Source organism: Cloeon dipterum, chromosome 1 (genome assembly GCF_949628265.1).
Source record: "Cloeon dipterum chromosome 1, ieCloDipt1.1, whole genome shotgun sequence".
Taxonomy (NCBI): Eukaryota; Metazoa; Arthropoda; class Insecta; order Ephemeroptera; family Baetidae; genus Cloeon; species Cloeon dipterum.
Genome location: NC_088786.1, coordinates 23,571,549 through 23,599,211, shown reverse-complemented (window position 1 = coordinate 23,599,211; position 27,663 = coordinate 23,571,549). Strand labels below are relative to the sequence as shown.

The 27,663-nt window shown below is 39.5% G+C and overlaps 4 protein-coding genes across 4 annotated transcripts; 2 read left to right on the top strand and 2 right to left on the bottom strand.

Moving 5' to 3' along the window:
• Positions 1-7,957: 7,957 nt before the first annotated feature.
• Positions 7,958-14,672, bottom strand: LOC135938054 (zinc finger protein 316-like). The gene is made up of 3 exons (XM_065481559.1): positions 14,537-14,672; positions 11,756-11,972; positions 7,958-10,940 (listed from the first exon to the last, which is right to left on the bottom strand). The coding sequence occupies exons 2-3, from the start codon at positions 11,962-11,964 to the stop codon at positions 10,211-10,213; spliced, it is 939 nt and encodes a 312-aa protein (XP_065337631.1). The 5' UTR covers positions 11,965-11,972; positions 14,537-14,672; the 3' UTR covers positions 7,958-10,210.
• Positions 12,030-14,742, bottom strand: LOC135938039 (DNA polymerase lambda-like). The gene is made up of 4 exons (XM_065481535.1): positions 14,605-14,742; positions 14,051-14,498; positions 13,198-13,525; positions 12,030-12,632 (listed from the first exon to the last, which is right to left on the bottom strand). Exons 2-4 carry the CDS (start codon positions 14,490-14,492, stop codon positions 12,062-12,064), a joined length of 1,341 nt encoding a protein of 446 aa, XP_065337607.1. The 5' UTR covers positions 14,493-14,498; positions 14,605-14,742; the 3' UTR covers positions 12,030-12,061.
• LOC135938047 (uncharacterized) lies at positions 14,663-17,657 on the top strand. Its single transcript, XM_065481547.1, has 6 exons — positions 14,663-14,909; positions 14,998-15,131; positions 15,769-15,963; positions 16,022-16,133; positions 16,192-16,329; positions 16,530-17,657. The coding sequence occupies exons 1-6, from the start codon at positions 14,663-14,665 to the stop codon at positions 16,694-16,696; spliced, it is 993 nt and encodes a 330-aa protein (XP_065337619.1). The 3' UTR covers positions 16,697-17,657.
• A 1,312-nt stretch (positions 17,658-18,969) lies between these two features.
• On the top strand, positions 18,970-23,673 carry LOC135947878 (uncharacterized). The gene is made up of 8 exons (XM_065496852.1): positions 18,970-19,366; positions 20,694-20,883; positions 20,945-21,089; positions 21,292-21,416; positions 21,482-21,684; positions 21,741-21,958; positions 22,345-22,524; positions 23,315-23,673. Exons 1-8 carry the CDS (start codon positions 19,297-19,299, stop codon positions 23,600-23,602), a joined length of 1,419 nt encoding a protein of 472 aa, XP_065352924.1. The 5' UTR covers positions 18,970-19,296; the 3' UTR covers positions 23,603-23,673.
• The last annotated feature ends 3,990 nt before the right edge of the window (positions 23,674-27,663 follow it).

The window sequence follows — 27,663 nt, the reverse complement described above, 5'->3', positions numbered from 1 at the left end:
CGGAAACAAATCACAACTTTCGTCAAGTCGAGCGTAAATAATTTACTCGGGGCACTGAATTATAAACAATATTTTTACAAAAGTGGAGAGATGTATGCTTCACTTCTTCCTTACTCCGTTTTCAATTGATTTGTATTACTTTAAGTTGGTTACAACAAAGATGGAAATTTTCCAAGCTCTTTTTTGTATGTTTTTGTCCATCATCAGTAGAAAATGTCAAACATTTTCTTAATGGGTGGTCGAGAGTCAAGCAATGGGATTTTTACGCAGGCTAATATGTCTCGTTTGGAGCTCATTGGTAATTTGTCTATATCATTTTTAAAAAATATAATGGAAAATGAAATAGCTTCAAGTGGAGGGTGGAATTTTGGCATGGGAGAGAGATTAACACAAGGAGAGCGAGTGCGTTTATATATTATGGTATATGTTGATATTAAGATTTCATTACTCTTCAGTTTGTGCTCAGATATGATTACAGTCGTTTTTCTAGGACAATTAGATTCAAATGTGCTTGCATTTGATCGTGTGGCACGATTTTTTTATTATTCTGCTGAGAGGCGTGCTAACACTTTTTCAAATAATAATAATCTTTATTTGACTTTTTGCATGCACATAACTCATCACAATATAAAAAGGATACAGGGGTATTTGGTATATTTATAGTTTTAATGAATTCACCTACGTGTGTCTTTTATACATGACATAAAACATTTGCTGCATTTCTCTTTTTTGCTTTTTTTATCCCTGTCCGAGGACCGGGAAGGGCGCGCACTGCACTAGCACGAATGCTGAAACCCGGGTCCCAATAACACAGCGAACGGATAACATGGGCGCACCAGGCCGCACAGCACCCAGCTCACTGAAGGGCTACTTGCCTCCGCACCGAGGACTGCATTGAAACGCTAGACGACATTCGTCCCGTGAAGCCAAATCACGCATGCTGGAAAAGTGCAAACACAAACTTCAGCAAGTAGCGATTTATTTTGATTATCCAGCAATACACCAGCAATAAAGTAATGTTATAATATATGAGAATATAGCCCCCATTTGCATGAATGTCGACTAATTTATTCTGCGGCCTTTATAAAATTTAATGAGATATTATGCATGCTGTAATCGGATGTTACGAAAGCCTCTTTTCGTACAATCAAAACAGGCGAAAAGAAACAAAACAGACAATTATCCATGCCACAGATACGATCAATGCTTTAACCACTAAAAAGACACGGGTGGTATAGGAATGCGGAACACTGTTATAGGGAGGCGTTTTGAATTTGATTTTTGAAAAGCAAAAGACGCGCACGGTATTATAGCTTTTCTTGCTCTCGCCAACCTCGTTTGGTTTACATGATGCGTTTCATTGTGCCATATACATTCAACGGTCTCTTAAGAAATCCCTTCAAGACGGTCTCGTTTTCCATTATGCTAGATGTGGATCAAGACGAAAAACGATATGAGCAGTGTCATGCAAATCAAACGTCACGCCTCCAACTCCGGTTAGATGGTCAAAAAGCGCTGAGAAATAAAAAGACCTTCAACCGTCAGCGGAAACGAACGAATTGTAATGGAAAAGAGCAATCTGGTGACATAAAACGGCTGTTTTTTGCCGGTTGAGTCGAAAGAAGGGTCACGTTTGTATTTTGCGTAATTACATAATTAAATATCTGCTGCCACTTTTTTATTAATTTATAGCGTGTTCTAGGGTGTATCATGTTGGACACCCCGGTTCTCGTTAGATCACCGAAGTTATAAGCAACATTGTGTACAGTCAGTAGATGGATGGGTGACCGCCTGGCTGCCGGCTGCATAACTCTAGGCCGACTCGCTACTTGCTGATTTGCACCTTTCCAGCATGCGTGATTTGGCTTCACGGGACGAATGTTTCAATGCAGTCCTCGGTGCGGAGGCAAGTGGCCCTTGAGTGGGCTGGGTCCCTGTGCGGCCTGGTGCGCCCATGTTATCCGTTCGCGGTGTTATTATGGGACCCGGGTTTCAGCATTGGTGCTAGTGCAGTAGTGCGCGCCCTTCCCGGTCTTCGGACAGGGATAAAAAGAGCAAAAAAAAAGATAAAATATCGTTTAGTTTTGTTTTACAAATATATCATGAATTTACCCATATAATGCATTATTTTCGGTATTTTTTTTATTAAAATAATTATAACTTAAATTTATTATGTTCTTTTTATAAATTTGAGTTTTTAACTTTATTGCAGTTAAATTAATATCTGGAATATTTAGATTTTATAGCACGTGGCATTTAGCGAGTAATTTTTTTCAGACGCATTTTTTGTGTCGCTTTCCCAAGGCTGGAAAAGAATTGAGAATTTTGCCTTATTGAAACGCGATACGGAGCCGAAACTCTGATCGTCGCAACTAAATAATAGACTGTGCTGACGATGTGCCTTGATTTCGCAGGTCTCAAGTTTCGCCCTTTGTACGTGCATGGCTTGGCTGTGCAGCAAACAACAATAGAGCGCACTGCAGAGATATGAACGCGCAGCATCCGGCGTGGCTCATTTTTTTCTGCCTTTGAGATTAGATAAAAGCACAACTCTTGGCGCAAAAGGAGCATTTTAACTAGACTCGCGGGCGGTTATTTTGAGAGAAATATGTCAATATTAAAGCCTTATAGGAGCGCAATTCCATACTCGTTTAGGAAAATTTCGTGTTTTTCAAGATTCAAAATTATATTTTTCGAAGCTGAACACCACATTGAAATTTTCACACGTTCACACACACACCACTTTTTAGTGGCAGGGGGTATCGGATTTTTAAAGCATGGCACTGGTTATAAAAAATCCCCTCACCCCCCCCCCCCCCAAAAATAGGAAATAATCCTAGAGTTGACCTTTGACCTTGGCCGATGACCTCAAATTTGAGACGAGAGGAGATCATCGCATTCGTTAACTTTTAAATTGTGCCAACTCAAGATGAGTCATTTGAATTCTCAAAATTTGCCAAAAATGTCCCGTAAAAACCCGCAAAAATCTACATTTGGACGAAACAATTTTTTTACTTTTTGAGATAAGGGAGTGATCTTTTCACATTATCTTGACTCCGCCAAAACCGTCCTGCGACCCGTGATTTGTCATTACTGGAGATTAAATATGAGAATGGAAAATATAGCTAATGAGCATACACAATTTCCTAATACACATATTATACACATGCGATCGGCTTTGGGGCGACTCCGAGTTGGCCCCCGCCATGAGTTAATAGGAACATCGGAGCTCAAGTGCGAAGCGCTTGTTTCCTAATACACATATCATACATTCGCAATATATATAGATACGTTTTTGTGTTCAATATTACTGAGCTGCTTGTTTTTTCTAACTGTTCTTTTATTTATTGTGATCATGAGAACAACACGTCTGGGGAATTTATTTAGATAATAACGAGTGACACAACTGTGATTACATAGCGGCAATCGTACCTGTAGCACAACTGAATGGTTGTAAAATATATAATTTTACAATATATTGCCCTTCTTTCAAAATTAAAAGTCAATTCCATTTACTAATTAACGGCAGTAATTAAGGGAAGGGAAAATGAAAAATCTCTCTAAACTATTTTAATGTATTATTTTTTAAAAGCAACATTCGTCACAGAGCTAGCCAGTTCAGCAATATTAACTGGATATATATTCATTCGAGCTCTTGTAAAGAGCACTTGTCTTCCATACTTGCTGCTTGCATATCTCTGGCGTGAGAGTTGCCTATGTTGCAAATTTTAATGGCATTTTTGTCTTCCAATTGCAGAAACTCATTTTTTACCTTCCACAATTATAACCGTCGACTCTGGATTCTCGACCACCTGTATTCCTATAGAGCTCGTCAAGGGTCTATTGAGCAAAATTGGTTGGCAATATTGAGGTAAAATTGACAATTTTACCCTTAAAAGTCTCCCGAACACACACTTATGTCAATACTCGACGTCAAAAACGCGGGGACAGATTTAAAATAATTCCTTGAGTGAGGCCTTGGCGCCGAAAGGCTGATTTTCGCAGCTGAGAGTTTGGTAAAATCCCAATTCCACGCACTTTTGATAAGTCCACTGCCGTGCTGGAAAACATCCCCATGATGTTAACAATATTCGTCATTTAATATCTAGTTATACAATACTGTAATCCTCTTGGAAATATGTCGAGTTGTGTAGATATATTCGTAAAGCCTATAATATAGAGCCTATAGGTGTCAATGCCAAATGCATGAATGAATTTGTTAAAAAAGAACCGCCACCGCTTGGAGAGGTGTGTATTTTGACCAGCGACGATTGCCGAACATTCGGAATCGATGCTCAACCAGTCCCAAAGGTACGTCGCATTGAACTGAACCAATGTGGAAAATTGCTGCGCGCTTTTGAGACGTACAGATTTCGACGGTCCTCAGCCAAAGAGAGGTCCCCCGGTCTAATACTACAAATACTAATGAAAGGATGATCATGATTTAACGTTTGATGGAAATATTTTTACACTCTCAATATGGGTCTAATGAAATCGTCATCTTTGCGGTATTCCTATTTTTTAAGTGCGACAGACCATAACAAAGAATAACACGTCTTCTGCGCACTTGGAAACTGATATGAAATGCCGCTGTTCATTTAACTTCAGTTAACGTCAAAGCGAATAGGAAAATATAAACATTAATTGATTCTAAATGCTTTCGTCAAATACATATATATATTCTAATTATTTTGTTACCCATTGAAAAAGGAAAGTGAATAAATTAATAATAACGAATTAAAGTATAGATCGATTAAAAGACGAATCTCTTTTCCATAATGAAGAAGAGAAATAGTAATTATAAATAATTATATTTGGGATGACAATTTTATTTTACAACTTTTTTTCGACTTGTTAGCCTCCCATGCCTATAACTTTTGCTTGTGGGAATATACCCATTGTAAAATCAGTATATTACAAACTTGGATTGAAAAATTGCAATAGGCTTATTAATTGAGCTGATTAAATTTTAATGTTCACTCCATGAAACTGAGATATATAGACATCGAGTGATAATATTAAAATATAATTTATTATCATTTATCGAACGTATTCACATGATGCGTATATATATACTAATTAAACAATAAACTTACTTAAAGAGCTCAATGACCGTTTCGTAATTGGCTTCGTCAGCTTGCAGCGCGTCCAATTCGCCGATGGCCGCTGCGACAGTTTCTTCAGGGGTCCGATTTTCTAAGCTCGGCGCCAACCATTTCGTAATGCTCTACAATTGCATTTATTTAGTAGCTCACGATCAAGAGCAATCGCTTGATGCGTCGCCAAAAAGTTACAACCTGCGAAGTCGAGCTGTGCCAAAACTGGAGCGCTGGATGCATAAAAGCCGCGTGGTACAGGTGAGGAAATTTTGAGCGCGACCACGCGGCCAAGGCTCCGGCGTAGAATTTGCCAGTCACGATCCAAGGACCAGTCATTTGCTGTTGCATCACCGAGGTGAATGAATACGGCTGCGTCCTCCAACGCCTGGTTCACCGTCAGATACTGAAGGTAGCCCGTCTGAATATCCCTGAGTGAGAATTTCAAAGAGTATATATATATAATATTATTATATATATATATATGCCGCCGAAACCGTTAATACTCAAGGATTGATTAATTATAACAAAGCCACCTTTATTATTGCTCCTAATCTATAACATAATGGCTTTTACTTTCCACGGTAGAATCAATCTCCAATATAGGTGGCGCTCTGACAATGGGAAAAATTACACCTCAAGTTCTCAAGTATAATAGTAAATATGTATGATTTTGACACTTGCAAGGTCCATCTGGTCAGTCGTGGGCGACATTCCTTATACATCAACGTGTTTACTTGCAGTGAATCATTGAAACCTATATGTCATTGTCAGCTTTTGTCGCATGTGTGTAACTCAGTGGGCGCTGACGAAATACCAAAAATACTCAATCGAAGTCAGTTTCTCCCTTTGAAACATGCAATGTATAGCAGACGGCAAAGGTTGAATGACCGTTTTTATACAAAGGAAAGTCTAGCCAGCAAGGAACCATGCTCACCTAAACATAATCTCAAATTTTTTCATCGTATGTTGAAATAGAATCTAAACATCGTGTTTTCTCGTCAATTTATTTTCGTTATTTTCCGACAGGTATTAGGCTATAATATATTATGCTCTATTTCATGGCACTTGTATTTTTTTCTGAGAAGTGTAAACAATTTTCTCAATAATATATAGGGTTGGGATTTTAAGACAGTTGGATATTTGTGGTTATCCTCTTTACATTAAGACATAAAATAAGCACGAACCATGAAATATGAAAGACGCTTTAATAGAGCAACGTTTTCAAAAATAAAATTATAAATAAGCAAAACTGCAGAGTTAGGTAAAGTGAATAAGTGAGTGCTTTGCATTTTTCCCTGTAAACTGAATGATACAACTTTGCTACATAAAGCTGGTGCCAAAGATCGTCTAAAAAATCCCATCCCCTGCTCATCAAAAAATGCTAAGCTGAAACTAACAGTAGAAAAATAAATTGACACTTTAGGAAACGTGGAAACACTAAGACTGGTTATTATTTCTACAAAATGGAACATTCCTCGAGTGGCTGATTTCATAGAAATCATCATTTAGCGGATGGATGAGCCCAGTCCTTATTCACGGCGGCAGCTCCAGCCACGTGTTTTATTTCCCTTGAAAATGTATTTATTTCCCTTGAAATAAAACATCTATTCGCATCTATTGATGCCAGCAGGTTGAGACTCTCAATCAGCACCTAATTGGGTCCTCCAAACATTGCACTTAATTTTAGGTGCAAATACTGCCACTCGTTCCTCTTGAAATTCATTTTGAGTTTATTGTTAGCCTCAATGAATTGAGCAAAACACATTTCAACTAAAACAAAATGCAATTTTATCGGTTTATTGTGAGCTGCATTTAGTTTCAACTAAAACGGAATCATTTTAATATGCACAAACGTATCTGTCTTCATTGTAATCAAACTAGGTATAAAAATATTGAATTCGGGAACATCAAATAAGCTGGTTTGGGGGTAGAGAAGGTATATATTTAAATACAGCGGTAGGAAGGTACAGAAGGTAGAAATGATGAAGACTGATAAATTCAGACGAAGAATATTGTTGATGATATGGTTTACAGTTGCAATCCAAGCAGCCACTAATCACATACCAGAACCCTTTGAATCAGGTTCTGCACCCACGTCGTAAGCTCTGAGTGGCTAACGGGCGAAAACTGAATTCTTATGTATTTTAAAATCATCTTTCTGCTGTTAAAAAATAATGCCAAATTACAATAATTCGAATCGCCGACAGTTGTTGGCTCCCAACAAAAGCAAGATCGCTACACTGAGATGTTGTGATCGTCAAAGGTCACAGATTGACAAACAAACCAAAACCTTTTTTTGTTCGTTCCTATGACAGCTTTGCACGACTTCCTCGCACAATTTAAGAGGGTCATTGTTGTAGTAAATGCAGCCTTGCCAGCTACCTGGTCGCACATTTCAAATTGGGAAGCTCAATAAAGCTGCCTTTTATCAGGGATCAATCAGGTCAGAATCATCCGTCTGTTGTGGAGAGAGATGGATGCATTTAGATCATTAAGTGCAGGCAATCGGTAAGGTTTGATCTCTATTGAATTGCTTGCTTTTATCTCCTTCCGACACCCCCCACAGTTTGATATTAATTTAATCTTGGTTAACTTGGGAATTGGTGAAGAAAGGGTTTCCGCAGAATTTTGGGAAAAAACGAGACGGAATTTTGGGGGAGGGAAAATAATCCCCGCTGATTGACAGGGTAAAATAGGAGCTCAGAAATTTTAAAGCTTTGCTGCTTTGTGGTGCTGCATGAGTTAAATAATTTTTTTCTGGTATTTCCTGATGGACCGAAGTGAAGCTACTTTTAGTCCCTCGTGGTTTCAAGGTCAATAATAAATAGATAGGAATTCGAAAATTAAAAACTCGTGTGTAAATTGATTTTGTTGCTAATTGTGGACATTTCACATGTTTATTATTATTTCACCTCGTTAACAACAGCCTAATTCACATTTGGTTACATACTTTTTAATATCCCGTTATACAGCACATACACCTGATATTATGATATAGTCGTTTTTATCTTAAATATGCGCGAGCACGCAGCTCGGCTGTTTTACATTTTCTGATTCACACGTACAATAACGAGACTCGGCCGGGGCTGCCCTCGTCGGGCGCGTTTGTGCGAATTTTGTTCAGATCCCTGCGGCCGACCCATTAGCATAATTTAATTATTATTATCGTCTTACTCATTAAATCTTGTTCTCGTCATATCAAATATTATACAACACATTGGTTTTTGTTACCCTTTTAGGGATGATAGAAATATGATTGTTTGCATCTCTCGAGTGTATGTGAGTGTGTACGACTGTGGCAGAAAAGCGTTCGTGCGTCTTGACAGGCTGGTCTGATTGAATCAAACTTTTCGAGGAAGACTCAAAATAGACAGAGACTGAATATATGAAGATGGTCAGAAAAAATATCAGTTGCATATCTATATTCATGTTATTGTTCTGTTCGTGACAATTATTGACCTGCGCGGTGATGGAAGCATTTAATGCTAAAATTGTCTAGTCTTTAAATTCAGGACACGCGGGGCGAAATTTCCGTATTATTTCATTAAAAACAACCTTAATAATGACAGGATTTTTTTTGCTGAAGAGATTTCCATTCAATTTATTTTTGGATTTCCCTAACAAGCAAAGATAAATATTCCAAATCAAATTTTCATAATTACCATTCAGGGCGCAGCCACTCAAAAACATTTATTTTCTTTGCTTTCCCATTTAACTGGAGAGGCAACTTGCTTATGGGCGATCCGCAAAAAGTAAATAACTCCTTGTTGGATTAAAACGAAAAAACTTAATTATCCCTTCCACGCAAACACATTTTTTTCTAAAAAGATCCATAAATGTTATAAGACCAAATTGAATTTGCTTTCAACCTAGCTTTTAGCTGATTACACTGTTGAATAAAACATTCGTGTTATTTTATTCTGATTTTACACTGTTTATTTGGCAATAGTACTGAAACGTTACTTAAATTGAGTGGTATCCACTAAATTTCGACAATTGCCTTATGTAGAAGTTATTGGGCTGTTATGTAATCGACAAAAATTCAAACACAGACTGTACGTGTTCCTGATTTAATTAATTAATAAATCAAAATGAATTGAACCGATACAAAAACCTTTAAAAATGGACAAATTTTAAAACAATTAATTCCCTGATATTTTACTGGGCATAAAGCAGGTTCAACGTAAAATTTCAAGTGATAAGTATTATTTTCACTCAATCAAAATTTGTGGATTGCAGTTACTCTTGAACAAGTAAATGTAATATTGAACAGAGGAGCTAGACTGGATGACTGCAAGCAACGATTGTTTAACAGCTGTGTGACGCCATGAGCTTTGTGCAACAAGAATAACAATGTGTCTAATTCAACAGTGCGATTGGTAGTCACCGCTGACGTCACAACAACAGGGTGTTCTCTCTCTTAAAGAGGAATGATACTGGAAAAGCCTGGAAAATGCTTGTTGCCAATGCAGAAACTCATCCCTTAGGATTCAGTTAAAGCCTAAATTGACCTAAGGAGCGCTGTAATTTTTTGAGAAAATTGGCTGGAAAGTTACCGTGCTTTTCAAATGGTAATGGCTGTCTCCTTACTTGAAATCCGATTTAATTTCAAAACCAAGAGTTTCCCCAATAAGTGGCATACACCGTTGAACAGATCTCGACGAGAGGAATCGGAATATGCCAAGAAAATATGTTCAAGCACTGTAAATTTTGGAGAAAATTGGCAAAATTTGAATTTTTATTGTAGGAAGGTCATTTTTTTATTATTGCAAATTGTTGAACAAATTGTTTATCGGTCATTGTTTAAGGCATCCAACAATTTAAATAATTATCAATTAATTGTTGCCCAGTATCATTCCACTTTAAGTTGCGGTTCACAGTAAGCAAGTTTCCATTTGTTTAAAAATTATTTCTGAGTTCTGAACGTTCCCACCCTTTTAGCAACTTGAATTTGAATATCCCCCGCCCAAAAATATCAGTCTCTCGAGAAAGTTCCGCGTGTCCCGCGTCCGTGAACAAAAAATCAACACCTACAAACACCAGGGGCAGGAGGGAGGGGGAGGACGACTTTGCGTGTTCTGTTCGAGGAGTCACTGGGGCAGTCGGTGAGATTAAGGTCTGGGCACCTCGAGCGGCAGGTGTGGGCGAACGTGATTGAAAAACGACTTTGATGGGAAGGGCGGGTAGTAGGAGAAGGGCTCCTGGGGCGGCGGGTGGTACGCACTTTGGTGGTGCGGAGGGTGGTGGTGCGCGGGGTGGTGGTGCGAGGGGTGGTGCGGGGGGTGGAGGTGGCCCTTGCAGTGGGCGCTCCAGTCGTCACGTCCGGCGAACACCTGGCCGCACAGGTCGCAGGGCCAGGACGCGGCAGCGGCGGCCGGCTGCCCCGCCTCCTTCGTCTTTTTCGGCTTGGCGTCTTTCTTGGGCACGCCGCCGCCGCCACCCTCACCCGGCGGGTGGTGCCGCTGCTTGTTCATGTGGATGACCAGTCTGTCCCTGCGCGCGAACGCCTTACTGCACACGCCGCACACGTACGGCTTTTCACCGCTGTGGATGCGCATGTGGATCACCAGACCGTCCTTGCGCGCCAGCGCCTTGCCGCACACCGGACAGACAAAGTTCTTGCCGCCCCCGTTCTCATTCGCCTGCCGCCCCCCGCCCACCTCCTGCTCCTTGCACTTCTTGCCGCCGCCGCCGCCGCCACCACCCTGGTAGCCCGAGAAGGACTTCTTGGACAGCCCAGCCCCCGCCGCTTGCTGCTGACCACCCAGTTGATCCATCCGCGACGGTGCTGCTACTGGCGCCGTCATCGCTGGTCCTGAGTTTGGCGTCATTTCCGCTGGCCTGCAAAGTTGAACCTCAGTATACTCATAATAAATTTGCATTTTACATAACAGCGAAAAAAAAGTTCAATTGATGATATTCAAATGTTTTTTTACTTTTTAGAAAGGTTATTGGGGGAACAACCCTGATGAAATACAAAAGATGTTATACGATATTATGGATTTAAAGATTTCAATACAGTCTAAGGAATTTCCATTAATTTGAATAAATTAAATTATTAATTTCAAGTAACGTTAAGCCTTCCATTTGAATGTTAAAATTATCCAACTTCAGGAATGCTCTACATCAAAATATGCAAATAAAAAGAATGGTGCAGATCAAAATAGCTGTCACATAAATTAACATACCTAATTATATAAAATAATGCGGATATTTCATCTCAATTTAGAACAAGGATGTATTTTTAAATTTAATTTAATTCGTGTAAAATATGAGAGTGATAAATTTTTAGTAACATTAATCTTATGTCCTCTTATAAATCTTGTGCAGTTTTAAAAACGAAGTTGCATTTCAAAATGTTTCAATGAAGTAAATTCTTGTTTAATTAAATCAGGTCTGATGGATCAAAATTTATAAGTGATTTTGTAATAATAGCTTCAAATTAGTAAGGTGATTTGTTCAAACAGATTGATAAATAATTTGGCAGCATAAAACCTCTAAAATAAACATTTTAAATGTTCAATTTTTATCAGAATCAATTGCAACATATTATTAAACATCATCATCATTTTGTTCTGTTATTAAAAATCTGACTGTTGTCTTAAAGAAAATAAAATTTTTTGTGATTGTGGAAAAATAACACATTCATAACTTACCATGAGCCAAGCGCCCTGAGGACCCTGATTCCGTCTTCGTAGCCAAGACCGTTATCATCAGGAATGATGAACGTGGGGTCTTTGTACTCAGGCACCTTCAGAATGTGATCCTCGGTCTCTGGTTTGTAGCATGGCGGTCGATACTGGCTCATGGAGGGAAAGTGCGCTCCGAGGAAGGCAGCTCGCTGCACCTCAGCTAGCTTGTCCATCACTCATCCTAAACAGAACGGCACGAATACCACTTGTGAAATTGTTCTAATTAAAACAGAAGGACATTAAAATAGTAGAATTTGTACTAAAAATTTATTAAGAAATATTCTCGACAACTTCCAGAGCATGCTCTCGGTCTATAGGCGCTCTGAATTTAACTCCGAGCGCGTTGAAAACGTCATTTTCACTATCGGTGGGAACGAGAGAGCCATCGGCAGCCACTAGTGAGTGTTCGCTCAGCACCATGTTCTTCTTGATGGCCATCCTTCGGAGAGACCTGTTGAAGTGGCCTGAGCCTGTGTAGTGCACCAGGGCGCAGGCCCTTTCCTTCCAGGGAACAACAAACAGGTCTAGTCTTCGATGAACGCCAGCAGCAGGCTGGCAGATGCCGAGAAACTTGTGAGACCGATCTGAGGAGCCACTCAGGTCTTCAACGATGAAGTTGCAGTCCTTCAGCGAGGCCAGCAGCCTCTGCAGGAAGCCTTCTGATTCAATTGGAAGGCTCATGACAACGTCAATGTCGCCACACAGCTGCTTGCCGCGACGAAAGGAGCCGCATGTCTCAAGCCACACGTCTGGTTCCAGTTTTGTTGCTGCCACTCGAATTGTCTCTGTCACAGCCTCTACTTCTTCACGGGGAATCTTGGTGTTGATCTCCTCAAAGTATCTAAAAACGTAATTTAATTTCAGGAATGAATGGCATATAATTTGAGCTTCAATAGGATTGAAAAATTGCATGAAGGTAGGATATATCTTACAATCATTAAAATAGTTTAAACTTTAAAGGAAGGGGTGAAATTTATGTCATTGTTTAATCAATCTGGAATTGGGAGTTTTAAAGTTCTTAAAAAAGGTTGATCATACTGTTGATGAGCAAATTTATTAGCAATTGAAAATTGAAAACTTCTAGTTTGCAACTTGAATAAGACTATGCCCAGGGGGACAAAGTCAGAGCAGGCTCCTGATAAATTTGATTTAATTCATTTTTTGTCAAATAAAGATCCTTCGTGTAACAAAAATAAATTGCTCACGCTTTAATATCTAGTCTATAGTATTCAAAGTCATGAGATAAAAATTGTTCAAGAAATTATGCTTTTGTTTGACACTCACTTTTTGGAACAAAAATTGATCAAACTTGTGAATTTTCATTTTATTCCACACTAATGGTTAGCTCTCTAACATTATTATGTATTTCACAAAATATAATAATAGGGCAATTTGTTATTTTTCACCTGAGTCCAATCAACTGCTGTCGGGATAAGCTGGCCTTGTTTTGCAGATCCTGAAGCGTGCGAAAGCCTTGGGCAAACCAATTCTGTGCCGTCGTGGGTCCAACGCCCCAGACTTTGTTGAAGAGAGCCAGCACGCGTGCCTCCTCAGTCTGGCATAGCTCTTCAGTCTTCTTCAGTTGTCCCGTCTGCAGCAGCTCCCAAACCTTAGAGGCCATCTTCTCGCCAAGGCCTGGAAGGGCCAGGGCCTCCTCATACGACCTGATTGGCTTCTTGTGGCACTCGATAGCACTGATTGCTTTTGTGTACGCGAAATTGCGCCACTGATCCCCTGAATTTCAATTTCGGATTAAAGACAAATTCAAAATTTTTTTTACATTGTTGATGGACGGATAGAAAGAATGAAAATAAATTAACCAGAGAAAGATGAATGAGATATCAAAAATTGCAACTGTTTAAAGATCAGCATTTAGGTCAAGCAATTAGAGAATGTTTAAAAACTTTAGGCAAATTAGACAGATTAATTAGACAGATTAATTGTACTACAGCCACTCACATAAAAATCTTGGATAAGAATGAAAAGCAATGCATGATGAAATATTTTTGAGAACTTAACAAGGAGCAGCACAAAATAACTTAGTTCGAGGGAAATTAGTTATTCCCACAAAAAGCAACATTTATTTACAAATATATTTTAATTTGGGTTGTTAATATTTTATTTCAGTTTTTTCTGTCATAACTAATGAAAATCAACTAAAGAAGTATGAAATTTAGAGTAAAATGACTCCATGCTTGATCTTTTAAATGAAATATAAAAGAAGTTGGGAAAATAATTAAGAAAAAACGAAAGTCAAACCGGAGTTTCGGTAAGCAGTGGCAAGTCTCTTCAGCTCTCTGATCACCACCGAGTTCGGCGCACTGTCTTCTTGGGCCACCTCCTCGTCCACACTGTCCGGTCGGGACACCTTGGCGTCCGCGGCGTCCGACGGCATTGTTTGCGGGGCGGCCCTCTTGCTCAGCCTGCTCGCGAACTGAAACTCGCGCTCGTCAACCTTTTGCTCCTGCTTAATGCACTCGCTGAGCCAGCGGTTGGAGACGACGAAGGTGTCCGGGCCGTCCGGACGGGGTCCGTCGGGCCCCGGAGGCCCCTCGAGCACCAGGTGGGTGGCCCCCCGAGGGTGTGGTGCGAGTCGGCCGCCCAGCCGCGCTACTGCGGCCGCGAACAAGGCGCGACGTTTTCCGCCGACTCCCTCGGGGCACAAAAAGACGCGGGCGCCGTCGAGACAACCCTTCTGCATCGCGACCTGCGGGGATACGAGAGGGTGGCATTAATCTCCCTTACCAGCGGCGGCGGCCCTCCCTAATTTCGGGGGCTGAAATTATTATGCACGGTGTTAAAATGACACTAACAAATCAATAAGACTAATCGATCAACCCCCTGCGCGCATCTCCGGGAAAATAGTACGAGATGAATGAGGGAAGATGGTGTGGGTGTTTCACCCCTGCTCGTGCCTCTCACTCGCTCCCTCGCACTTGCACGACAGCCCCAGAAGATTCGCCCGCCGCCGCAGCCGCCGCAAAGCAAAAAGGGGTGGCGGGCACACATAAACACAAATCAGCTGGTGCGTGTGGCCAAGATTTTTGCTCTCAGCCGGCCCACACACACACGCTAGAGCAAAACACAACAGCTCGATATACGCTGCGGACACACACAGGTATTATAAAATGGATTTATGCTTAAATACTTAACTAAAGTGCGTGTTTTTCAACGCGGGAATCCTGCTAACTTGATCACATTTGCAGAAATGACCGAGACGCAGTTTGTAACGCAGTTGGGCGTCGATTCCAACCTTTGGATTCAGGGCACGAAGGTGGAGGAAAGAAAACTCGACTTGAGCATTGTTGACCACGCAAACCAGCTGGCTTGGAATGGAGTGGTAATTTAATTTTTCATTTTTTACTCGGTTTGTTCAGTGATCATAAAAAAACGATTGCAGATACATGATGGACATAATCTATGTTTTGTTTTGTGGCTGACGTGTTCTTTATTTTAGTATTATTTATTTTAAAAAGATAAACGGCGTATTCTTGATAAATTAAATGCATGATTGTTTATTGACACTTGAACCGGATTGCTACTCGCCGTCAAATTTCTCCCAAAACGATGCAATATTTATGTACATACATTAATATTACAATTTCCCAGAACTATTTTATTTCGCGAAAAGTAAACAAGTTAAAAATGATTGCAAACATTATTTACCCATGCATGATGTTAGCTAAAAACAATAAATCTCCAGGATGTTCAGTATAATAATATTATATTAAGAGGTGATTCAAGATAAAATTATTGATAGATATAAAAAGCATTTTACGTCAAAACAAAATACATTAAATAATTTACTCGCCATTGGTGTTTCTTTAAAAATATATATATTAAATAATTTACTAAATGTTCGCTGGGTGCTGCTGTGTTCTTTGGATAATTTAATTGCTGTTTAGTTTTTCTCCTAATTATAGATTAAATAATGTGTATTAATGGCTAATACTAATATTATACTTGGATATTTTCAGTTATCTGATTTGGTGGCTAAGGAATTTTATCACCAATACGGTCTCACAGCAGAAGACTATTGGAAAACAATTTTGACTCAACTGCAGACTCCCTCAGAGAACTTTCTCTTCACTGTTCGCGAAGACAAGTTCTACATTGAAAAAGTGGGCTTAAACCAAGTGAAGTTGACATATGCCAAATTGCAGTTACAAAAGGTAATAACGATTAAAATCAGTAAAAAAGACACTGATTGATGAACGTTTTTTCTTGCAGAAAGACTTGAAAGAGGCGTTGATTTCTACAACCATGGCACTTTTGGCCATTCAAAACAAGCTTAGAAGTAAAAATGAACTGTTGGAGACGTCAATAGCTGATGTCAATCGAGGTAAATTCATTGTACTAAAGTCTCAGTCTTGACCTTTAATTGCATTTCAATGTTTTAGACCTTAACGTTCTTTCGGAGCAGTTTGAAAAAGTGACAGATGACACAATCGTCAAGGAAGAACTGCTGCTCTCCAATTTTTTAGACCTCTTAAATGCCAAGAAAGAAAAAATCCTGCAACTTCAGAGTGAACTCACAGGTGAATATTCACATCTTCAGAATCTCTGAACTTCAAAAATTGTGAATTTTCATTTTATTCCTCACTATAGTGGTTAGCTCTCGAACATTATATATAGAGAAAGAAATTATGCATTATCGAATATGAGAATTTGTGCTCTTTCTTTGTGTTAAAATATCTGTAGCAATAAGTTTCAATGAATTATTATTGTAAATTTGCAGACAAGGGCAGTGTTGAGCCAGGATCTGGTGATTCTGTGTATGACGATGACACAGAAGTTGATGAAGAAAATGAAGAACCAACAGCTACGGCCAGCTCTTCAATGGGTACAAAGAGGAGCAAAAAGACTGATGTATCCGACAATTTTGATGATGTTATGGACTTGTGAGATTCCTTTCATTTAGGAGTAGGTAATCATATTTTGATATATGCTAATTTAAAATTCCAACCATACCAATTATGAAAATAAAGTAATATTTTTGTCAAAACGTGATTTTGTTCCACAATGACAAACCTCTTTAGGCCGCAGTACTCAATTTTAAATAACAAATTGTTTAATCTTTAAATATTAGATTCTTCATTATTTTCATCAGCCAGTTGTTGAGACTTTTCCACCTTGTAGATTTCATCTAATTGTTCGTGTCATTAGTTGGTAGGCATAAATTTCAATATGTACGTGAAAAATAGTTGGTAAGCTGGGCTAGACCAATTTAACGTTACCAGTTTGATTATTTATTATGAAACCAGCAGTTAAGTTAAGGTTCGAATCGTTATATCCTTTTCATAAGGGGTTTTTAAGCAATCGTTGTTGGAACTCCAAAACGGTTCTGGCAAAAAGAAACTTGTAAGAGCCGGTATAAGAATGGTTAGGTCAGCTGTCCAGCTCGCAGCAGCTATGCACGAGATCAAAATTCAAAACAAACTGCGCTGCGCTCATTCGCCTTCGCACAATCGTTTTCAGCCAATGAGGAGAGCGTGCACCTTTGAAGAATTAAGGAGCGAGTGGCACGTGCAATCACGTTTTCATTATATTACATATATATAATGTACTCTGATAAAGTTGCTTTGAATTATCGCGAAACTTAGACAGCCATCTTGTTTTTTTTTCTCAAGCTGTACAGAAAATTCTAAAAAACGTAAGTGTGCCAAAGTATTCATAATTGATAATTGTTAATGAACAAGCTTATATGCTGGTAAAGTTAATATTGATGTTTGCTAAACTTTTAAGATTTTACTAATAGCAGTGAATCAATTGAATAATTGCAAGTTATTGGAAAATTGGCTTTCACTTTTTTAAATTATTGTGTAAGATGAGTTCGATCTCTATTAAATACACTGTTTCAGTTAAATTCCGCTTTTTGTTCCGACTAACTTTAAAATATATGATGTTTTTCTGTCTGTGGTAAAGTTACTTTACTTAGCCAGCCCGTTGGCTCGCATTGTTAAGGCATTCTCAGGAGTGTCAAAGCAATGGGAGGTATTTGAGCAGTTCGGAGATCTAATACTGGCTACCCAATGTCAGAGATGACAAAAAGTGGTTAGTTTAGTGACTCGAAATGCTCAAATTGCTCAACGGGCTGGGAGGCGCACCGGCGCCGACTCGCTACTTGCTGATTTGCACCTTTCCAGCATGCGTGATATGGAATCACGGGACGAATGTCTAGCGTTTCAATGCAGTCCTCGGTGCGGAGGCAAGTGGCCCTTGAGTGGGCTGTGTCCCTGTGCAGCTTGGTGCGCCCATGTTATCCGTTCGCGGTGTTATTGGGACCCGGGTTTCAGCATTCGTGCCAGTGCAGTGTGCGCCCTTCCCGGTCCTCGGACAGGGATAAAGAAATAACCTTATGTAATTGTAATAAGTTCACAATTGATGTTACTTCAGCAAATTAAATTAATGGTTATTAGTCAAAGAATTGATTTTGCAAAGGATTTAAATTATTTCTTTCCAACTAAGTACTATAGCGATAATTAGCAGCAGATTTTATCGCTGACAACCTACGGAAGAGAACAGGCACAAGAGTTCAAAACTTTTACTTGAAACTCATAATTAAATTTATAAATTACTAAACCAAACTTTATTAGAATGGGTTTCTCTACTGCATTTCAGTTTTATCGCTAAATAAACACCTTCAAGACAAGATATATAATCATGCAATTTTTGTTACGAGAATTAAGGCGGGAGAAATAAAATATAATTTTAATTCGATTTTTGCTTCTTGCGAGTGTTCTCTTTAATTCTTTAATAGGGGTGTAGCAGGTCTACAGAAAATTATTTAGAACGCGTCACAATTCGCGTGTTTGAATCAAATTGCTATGTTTAAAAGTGACCTTCTCACTCTGTCTGCGTCTGCACGGTCGCTTCACCCACACGCCCAATAAGATAATGGAGGCAATAAAAAATAAGCCGTCCAATTTCCCACCGCTTGTTTACATAACGGACACAGTGGCTGATTCAGCTAGGAAACTTGCACAGATTCTCTGACTCACCTTTTTTTTCGTGCAACATGCGCGCATTGTTCGCGAGGAGTAATTAAACCGCGTTTGTCGTTTGTACGCGCGACAGAGATGTGCGCGTTTCCGGTCAGCAGGTGTTTCAGTTGGCTGCCTATTTTACTCTTTTTTTATTCGGAATATCCACTACCATGAGCAATAGGCGGCGCGCACGCCACTGCTGATGAAAGAGAAGTGCACTCTGCCAACACGCACCTCCGGAGCTCATTTCAATTCCGACTGCCGCAATTTGCAATGTTAACGAAGAGGCCAGAGAGTGCGTTAGCCAATTACAGCACCCAATATTGCCCTCCCAAGCTATTCTCGGTAGTCGTTTTTTGCAATTCGTCCGGGTCGCACACCAGCATAATATCGCGGCAGTTGCTTTAAACTTGTTTGTTTTCTTTGGGGGAGCAAAGACGATTACCCCGCGCGGCTCTCGGTCTGCTGTGTGTTTTCTTGGCTGCCCAGTTTTATTCGTCGGCGGTGTGAGTCAACACGATGCCGCTGACTCTGACGGAATTCATCGTTCTACTCGCAGCGCTGACTACTGCTCTTTTCCACAGTTCAGGTATGTTGGCCTCAAGATGTAGCACAGAAAATAACCTTCATTGCAGATTATTGCAATCATTTAAGCAAGGACTTTAAGATGAGCCACTCTTCTCTTGGGTTTCATTTTAGGAGAGCAAAAGTGATAGATGTTATTACGAATAGATAACGTATGGTTTTCTTTGATTCTAAACTTTTTACCATTTATTATCTTTTTTGTGGTTATAGTTTTAATTTTTGGTTTATATCACTAAAATGTCACTAACAGTGAATTTAATATTTGATGCAGTGTTAATCTGTTTCTTTTAATCTCAAGCATGTTGGTTCCTCTGCACCAGGGTCTCTTATTGAAACGGTAGACATTCGTCCCGTGAAATTCATTCACGCTTGCTAGAAAGGTGCAAAGCAGCAAGTAGCGAGTTTGAAAGTTTTCGCAACTTTCCCAAATCGTCATTGCAATGCAATAGAATCAAATTTAGGCGCAAATTAACCTTCTTTAAAAATGGACTTAGAAACTGCAGCGACACGCGGACGCGACGGGCTTTTTGAGTAGCATGGTGCTAATAAAAAATGTTAAACTCGTCAAAAATGTTTCCAAAGCTAAAAATCTTGGACAATTAGTTGCATTTGTATTTTGTAACTCTAATGGACAGCTCTCAATGTGTCATTACAGAGCTATTACCTAATTACTGATAAATCTTGACTGATGAATCCGAAAAAATTGACTCACAATTTTAATGCACGAATTTAGTGAGCCGTTTCAATCCTAATATCTCCCTGTTTGAACTTCCAAGATTAATATATTAACGCTTAGATAAAAAAAAGGTACAATCTTCAGCCAGAAACGTAGAATAAATACTATTTTTTTCAATGGCTCGTAAAAAGATATCACACTATTTAAAGGAATGGGGAAACATGTTGTGCAAATAGACAATGGAATGAAATCTAAATCAATGCAGATGATATGGTTAAATCTTTTAAAATTCACTTAACTTCACTCACTTTTTCCATCGCTGCTTACGAAAAATTTGTTAATATGGTATAAATATTAAACGACAATCCATTGACTCCAAATTTTATGATATCCATGCTATATGAAAAAATTTGTTTGGAATAACACAAAATATAAGTATAATACATTCCTTTTGTGGCTATCATATTCTCACCTGTTCTTGTAAATTATTTCTTCATTTACTAGCATATAAATATGTATTAATTACTCGACTATCTATATCAAAAAACCAATATCGTTGTCTCAAGCTGCCTGTTATAAGAAACAAAGATATAATTGAGTATAACACGGGGATGGTTTCAAATAAAGTCAATAATAATCAAATCAATGCTTACAGTGTCTGATGAACTGCCTTGGGATGATTGCCACGTGTTTATTACCGTCGGATCCTATTGGTACAAGAGCATAAAAAATGATGGCCTGAAAGGCTTGCAAACAAGACATCTAGAATTGAATTGGGAACCAACACTATGTGGAGGGGTTCTCTACAGCGTATTTTTGTTTTCCCAGGATCCAACAAATGAAAGGTATGTAAATTGAAATTTAATACTGACACGACAGCGAACTCGTGCCTGCTGAAATTTCCAGTTTCAACCAAACCGAAAGCTTCCTGGATAGCGTCGTTTGCAATCAACACCCTAGAAATTTCTACCGCAGCAATGCCACCTTAGGCCGACCAAAATTACCAGGAGGCTGGGACAAGGAGACTATACTTAAAAACGAACAAAACAATGTGATTTTATTATTTTTTAAGGATAATTAATTGGCCATATTATTATGTTTTAATATCACAAGACTTAAAAAAATCCCTATTACTAAAATGCTTTAAAAAGAAAGTACCTTTTATATAAGATTAATTGGCATCATAGAGGTTATCTGCCAAGATGAGCTACCATTTCCAAAGAACTTAAATTAAATGGAGATCTTAATTTAAGGCCACAACAATGCCAACACCGGGCATTCACTGTCTTCCTTATTGGATTGCTGCCTTAAGTAGAAATGGAAGCCTCCTTGCGTCCGACTGTTTGAAAATCAGACCAACATGGATGGGAGACATGAAGTATGTGTTTAGATTGCAGGAAAAAATTCGTATATCGAATATCACGTGCTCGTTAAAAATTACAGGTCCCAAATTGAGGGTGCAAGGGTAAGCAAGTTAATGATCCCCGGCACCCACAATTCTGGCTGCTATTACGGAAAAGATATCGGATCACGTGGAGACGTCATTTACCGCTTTACGCGGACCCAGGATGAGGACATTTGGGAGCAGCTGGTATGGGGCGCAAGATATCTCGATCTGAGGGTCGGATATTACGAGAGGAAGAATGGTATAGCCATCATTAGCATGGCATTGCGTGACCTGAGGTGTTTAATTTCACTTCAGAGCAATTTTGGATAAACCACGCTCGTGAAAGAATTACGGAGCTGCGACCTGTCTTGCAAGACGTAGCCAGATTTATGCGAATGAGTCCAAATGAAGTGGTGATCGTCGATTTTCACCGGTTCCCAGTGGGATTTTCTGGCAAATTCCAAAAGTATGCAGTAAGGCACAGATGGCTGGCCAACTTAATTAATGAAGAACTAGGCAGTATGGCAACACAGGTAGGAGTAATAAGATAAATTAATAATTGTCCTTTGTTTTCTTCGAAACAATAATCGTTCTCAAGGTTCTCAAGAGAAGAAAATTGCTCAAGCGCCTTGACAGAAAATGCTTATGCAACTTGAGAAGCTGTGTTGTTTGGCAGGTTGCATTCTTCTAGATATCTTTAAGACTGGAGATCCATAAAATCCATATAATTATATAGATTTATATCTTCACAACCAGACAAAATATAAAAATTTATTAAAGACAAAATAAAAAATCAAAGGCAAGATGAGTAATTTATATATGGAGCCATCCAAAGTTTGCATATTGTTCTTATGTGTGTAAAATTGTGAAATTTTGTTACGATTGGTTTTGGGATCTCAATCGATTTTGTCTTCCGCAGTGTGTTTTTATGAGTAGTCCTCGGCTGAGCGACCTTTGGCACAGCGGCAAACGACTTATGGTCTACCACGCGAAGAGGCATGAAGTGCACGTGAACTGGAACGACGACTGGCTTTGCGCTCCCTTGCTCCAGGCTTGGGGCAACCAGCAGAACGCAACTGGCCTTGGCAACTACATCGAGGTGCGATTTGCATCCTTTTGACAGAGTTGCGTAAAGCAAACACTCATATCACTCGCACGCAGTGCAAATTAAAGTTAAAGTTAATTAAAACTATCTAAAATCACACAATGTTAGATATAATTTTTTGTAAAAGTGATAAGTATTCTACTTAAATTTGATTTTAATTGATCAAATTGCGAAAAAAATTATTGCATTACTTTTTCCTTAAGTCAAACAACAGAAAATTTAAATTTAGACGGATTGATTGAAATTTATAGCTGCACTCTTATGTCTTTCCAACAGCGGCAAAAACTTAGGAGAATTTGCACCAGCGGTATAAGTTTGCATGGCAAATGAGTGATGTTTTTGACGCACTTCCTTTCCAACACGAGCAGAATAGTGAAAACACACTAGCTGCAGACAAAATCAGCATGCCGCGAATCGAGTTTTGCTTTTCCTCTTCAATATAACTTTTAACATGGTGATTTGTTTGCTATATCATGTTTACTGAAGCAAACTGTCGATATCTCGTTTGCATTCGATATTACTTCCAACAAAAGAAACTGATTTGCATTTTATTGAGTCCTCTCAATATCCTAAAAATAAAAAGACTCGGCAGCCAAACACTTCTTGGCATGCGTAATTGAGGAAGTGCTTCTCACTCTCGGGGTTCAATATTCCCAGACGAGGTAATTGAATGGTGGAAAAAGGAAATTATCACATATGCTTATATATTATCTGCTTGCAAATTCTTGAACATTGAACTAATTTTCAAGATTCAGTTCATAATTGATCAATTCCAAATTTTCAGGAAGCTATGCAGAAGTACTCTGGCCGACCTTTGCCCTGGTCAATTATGGCTGAACTGACTCCAAAGTACTCGGACGCGATTCTCCGGCCGCAGAGGGGACTCCGAATGATGGCGGACGATGTAAACCGCGGAATAACTAATTTGTTTAGGCATAAGTGGTGGAAGGATGCTAACATTGTAGCCACCGACTTCCTCTTGGGTAACAAAATTATTGATGTAGCCATCGAAGCAAACGAAAAACGCTACCCAAAGTACGCCTCTAAGTCCTACCTGCCAAATGGGTATTGATAAATACAACGAAACATACAAATTGAAGTATTGTAATAATAGAAGTGAAATAAAAATTTTATAAAATCAAATGGATCGACAAAAATTCAATTAAAGAGCTGATTCCTGCAGAGCCGCGAGGTTAGATAAAAAAAAGTCATAACGATCTGTCGGGGCTCTCAGCGAGATGCAAATTGGTCTGGCGATACAAGCGCGCATCGCCATCAGTGCCCTAACAGCGACAGACAAACGGTTAATCAGTCCGTAATTGAAAAATAATTGAGCACATCCGATGCAATCGCTGCTACACTTTCCTGGCAATTTCGCCAAACAAGCTGCTGACGGGAGAAAACAGCAGGACCGCAACGCATGCGTCCCTCCCGTTCGCATCTCGGAGCAACGAAGAACAGATCATTCTCTCGCCGGACACGCACCTACCCTTACGTGCACCTGCTGCAGGTGAAAATTTAGGCTTGTTTCGTAAGTTGAAAATAATTATTTTTGGGTCCAATCAGCCCGCAGAATCCCATGGGATAGAAGCGAGGTGGAGACAGTAACCGAGATGGAAAAATCTGCGGCGACACCTGTGGCTCCTAGCAGCAGCTTCGACTCCTCGTCCATGGACGAGTTGAGCGAAGAGGAGACGACGCTCATCATCGGCCTCTGCGTACTCATCATCGTCGTCTTTGTCATTCTCGTCGGCAGCGTCATCCTCTGCCTTTCACTCCGCAGGGGCGAAACGTTCCTCTGGGACAGCGCTGAAAGGGAAGCCCGCCGCTGTTCCAAGCAGTCTTCGTTGGACGCAATACAGTAACGTAACCGGCTTACACTTAATCCGACCATTCACAACTGCTTTTAAATCAGAGTTATTTATTTCTGCGAAAGATTTTTGTAAACCCCAACTCAATATTTTCTGGAAGAGATCAATATTTTTAATTTAAAATGTTATGGAAAATATATAGATTACTATTAATATTAATAGGATAGTGGCCACTGTTTTTATGAGCAAAAATAACTAATTTATGTTTATTAAGTGTCCATCTTTGACATTTCGGGTATATAGATGCATCGTGACACCTTCAATAATCAATCGTAACTCGGCTTAAGGTCTCCAATAGTCTCGTATATGTGGGCGGATTAATTCAGCGGCAGTAGCTCTCGCCTCATCGAACCCTTCCTCCTCTATCCCTCGCCCCCGACGGCTGTCAATGAAAGTTTCTCTTGAAGTTCGTGTGAAAGAGTTGACTCAGCCGAGGCATCTATTGTTTTAGTACCAATAGATGCGATGTGTACGCAGTTCAGCCAGTATTCAAAGGCGAAGGAAGAGCTGCGCCGACTTTGCTGGATCAGGCTTGCGCTGATACGCACGCGAGCTTTTATGCATATATATTATGTACTAGTTTTTCTCTGTTGGATTAGTTCCGGTCACTACTTCATATTTTTTTAGATATTCAGCAGTTAGTAGTGTAAAGTCCATGAATGTGTGACTTTAAAATTAAATTACGCTTAGATAAATGTTCTTCCTGCTAGTAGCCACAAAGAAATCATATTTTTAGCCTAAACTTGGTTTGCAGATCAGGGTTTGAGAGGTGTCTCGATTTTTCAAGACAATTCTCGCTATTTGGATAAGAAAGTACGTGCTGTGGAAAAATATTGGCTAACTTAAAGCGTTGACGCCAAATGCCAAATCATTCATCGATGTTTACGATTGTCATATCCGTGTTATGATGTCTCTCCTCTCTTCCTTTGAATATAGATTTAATTATTCTTTTGTGTCATTTTTAACTAAATGGACCGTATATAAAAGAATAAATTGATTTTGATGTAATCTGCAGGGTATTTCATTAAACTCCATCATTATTCGAGACTCGGGACGTAATCGGCTCATTCTATAAGCGCTGCTGAGCTCTCAGTTTAAGAAATAATGACATGAAACATGACTCTCTGTGCGACCTACAGAGATTCCGCCCGTTTTCAAATTACCAGGGGATGCGTCGTCGAGGAAAGTTTGTCTCCTTGCGGCTGAATAGCACAGGGGCTATCGGTCGCAATACTCTTTTACGAGAATGTTTATACTGTCAACACGCAGCAGACGAAATTTATATTCCTGGTCAGAGTGGCCCCTCGTTCATTGCTCGTGCTCCAATAACAATTTTTGCCCTTGCGTTCGCAGACAAAGTTATTCCAAGAGCTGATATATTTATTTGCCCGTGAAATAAATAGTGCTGTTGTTGCTCCCTTGGACACAAAACAAACGGGTTGTGCAGAGCTACAAAAGCAGTTCTTTCTCTCTGGCCGATGGATACGATCGGCTAGTGCGCACACCACTGCAAGTTGAAAATGCAATTTTCGAGGCCTATATGTACGTGCGTTTCCAGCACGAATTGACCCTATTATGGTATCTTCCCTCATGCTGATTGCCCTGCGGATTTGCTGCCCTAGCGCTGTTGCCCTCGTTCGCACCGCTGCGGATAAATATGCAAACCGACATTTCATTTCCAGTTCTCGGGCTCGGCAAAACTCATTCAATGAGCGAGTGGATTACGCCTACGACTTCGATGAAATAACCTTGCTGCAGTAGGTCAATGGCTGGAAAATATATTTTATTTGCTCGCAATACATTCACCGATAAGAGTTATATAAATTATATCCACGTATTTTTACAATTCAAGTCAAGTCATTGTGCGGCCTGGTGCGCCCATGTTATCCGTTCGCGGTGTTATTGGGACCCGGGTTTCAGCATTCGTGCTAGTGCAGTGCGCGCCCTTCCCGGTCCTCGGACAGGGATAAAAAGAGCAAAAAAAAAAGAAAAAAAAGTCCATTGAAATTGTCATTTTGCGTGATTTAATCTTCATTGATTCAGTTTAAGTCGCAATCAATAATGCGGCTACACCTTAGTTGAACATCGTTAACTATAAAATCGATAGCAATTGTTTTTGTAGTCTAGGTGAAGGCTGAAAAGGTCCCATGTTAATAGCATCAGAGTATTTTATTTGTAAATGGTATGCAACCTGTACACATTAGGCAATGTGCGTGTTGCATAACTTCATAATTTGGATTGGCTGTACAAGCGTATTACACTAAGTGAACTCTAATAAAAATTGTGCTTTTTATTAGAGGTTTTTATTACAAACATGATTGCATCTTGATTTTTTAAATTAGTTTTCACTACCTACATTTTAATATTTCTCAGTACTTCTATTGTTGACTGTAACCTTGAAAATACAAGCACTTTACACTAGCAAAAAGCAATCCATAACAAAACAACCAATGAGAGAAATATGAATCTTTACCTGCAAGCATAACCTAACAAAAAATACAGCCTGTTTCTGGTATTAAACCGTAATCAGCTTGAATCTAGGCTGGTGAAGAAGCACTCACTAACTAATCAAGGTTTTTAACCAGCAGTTTGCCTCAAACAAAAACCCGTTGCATGAAATTCATTTAAAGTCTTTATCAAAGTTGAAATGGAAATCAACGTATTTTTGCACGAAGTGTCCTGCCTTTGAGAAATGTTACAAATTTAAACCTATGATCTGAAGACTTTTAACTGGCAGCGGTACAGTAATTCCGGTATTTGAAGAGTTAACATTTAGCGCCCATCCACGTTTGTGGTATAACAGTGAATTCCTATTGAGAAAAAAAATAGAAAAAAACGTAAAACGTAATTTTTTATTGCTTTTTGTCCCTGTCCGACCGGGAGGGGCGCGCACTGTACACCTGGGTTCGAATAGCTCCGCGAACGGATAACATGGGTGCACCAGGCCGCACAGGGACCCAGCCCACTGAAGGACCACTTGCCGCCGCACCGATGACCTTTGAAACGCTAGACATTCGTTCCGTGATGCCAAATCACGCATGCTGGAAAGGTGCAAACTAGCAAGTAGCGAAATTCTTTTAAAACATAAAAATACTACAAACATATAAAAGACAAATTCAATAAAATTAAAATAAATGAAAACACCACTTGTTTTATTTCTAAACAGCTCCTAACAAGGCACAAAAGACATGAAATAAAAAGTCATGGAGAAAAAGAGTCATTTTCAGAACCACGTACAATAACCTGGGCTGCTCTATCAGAC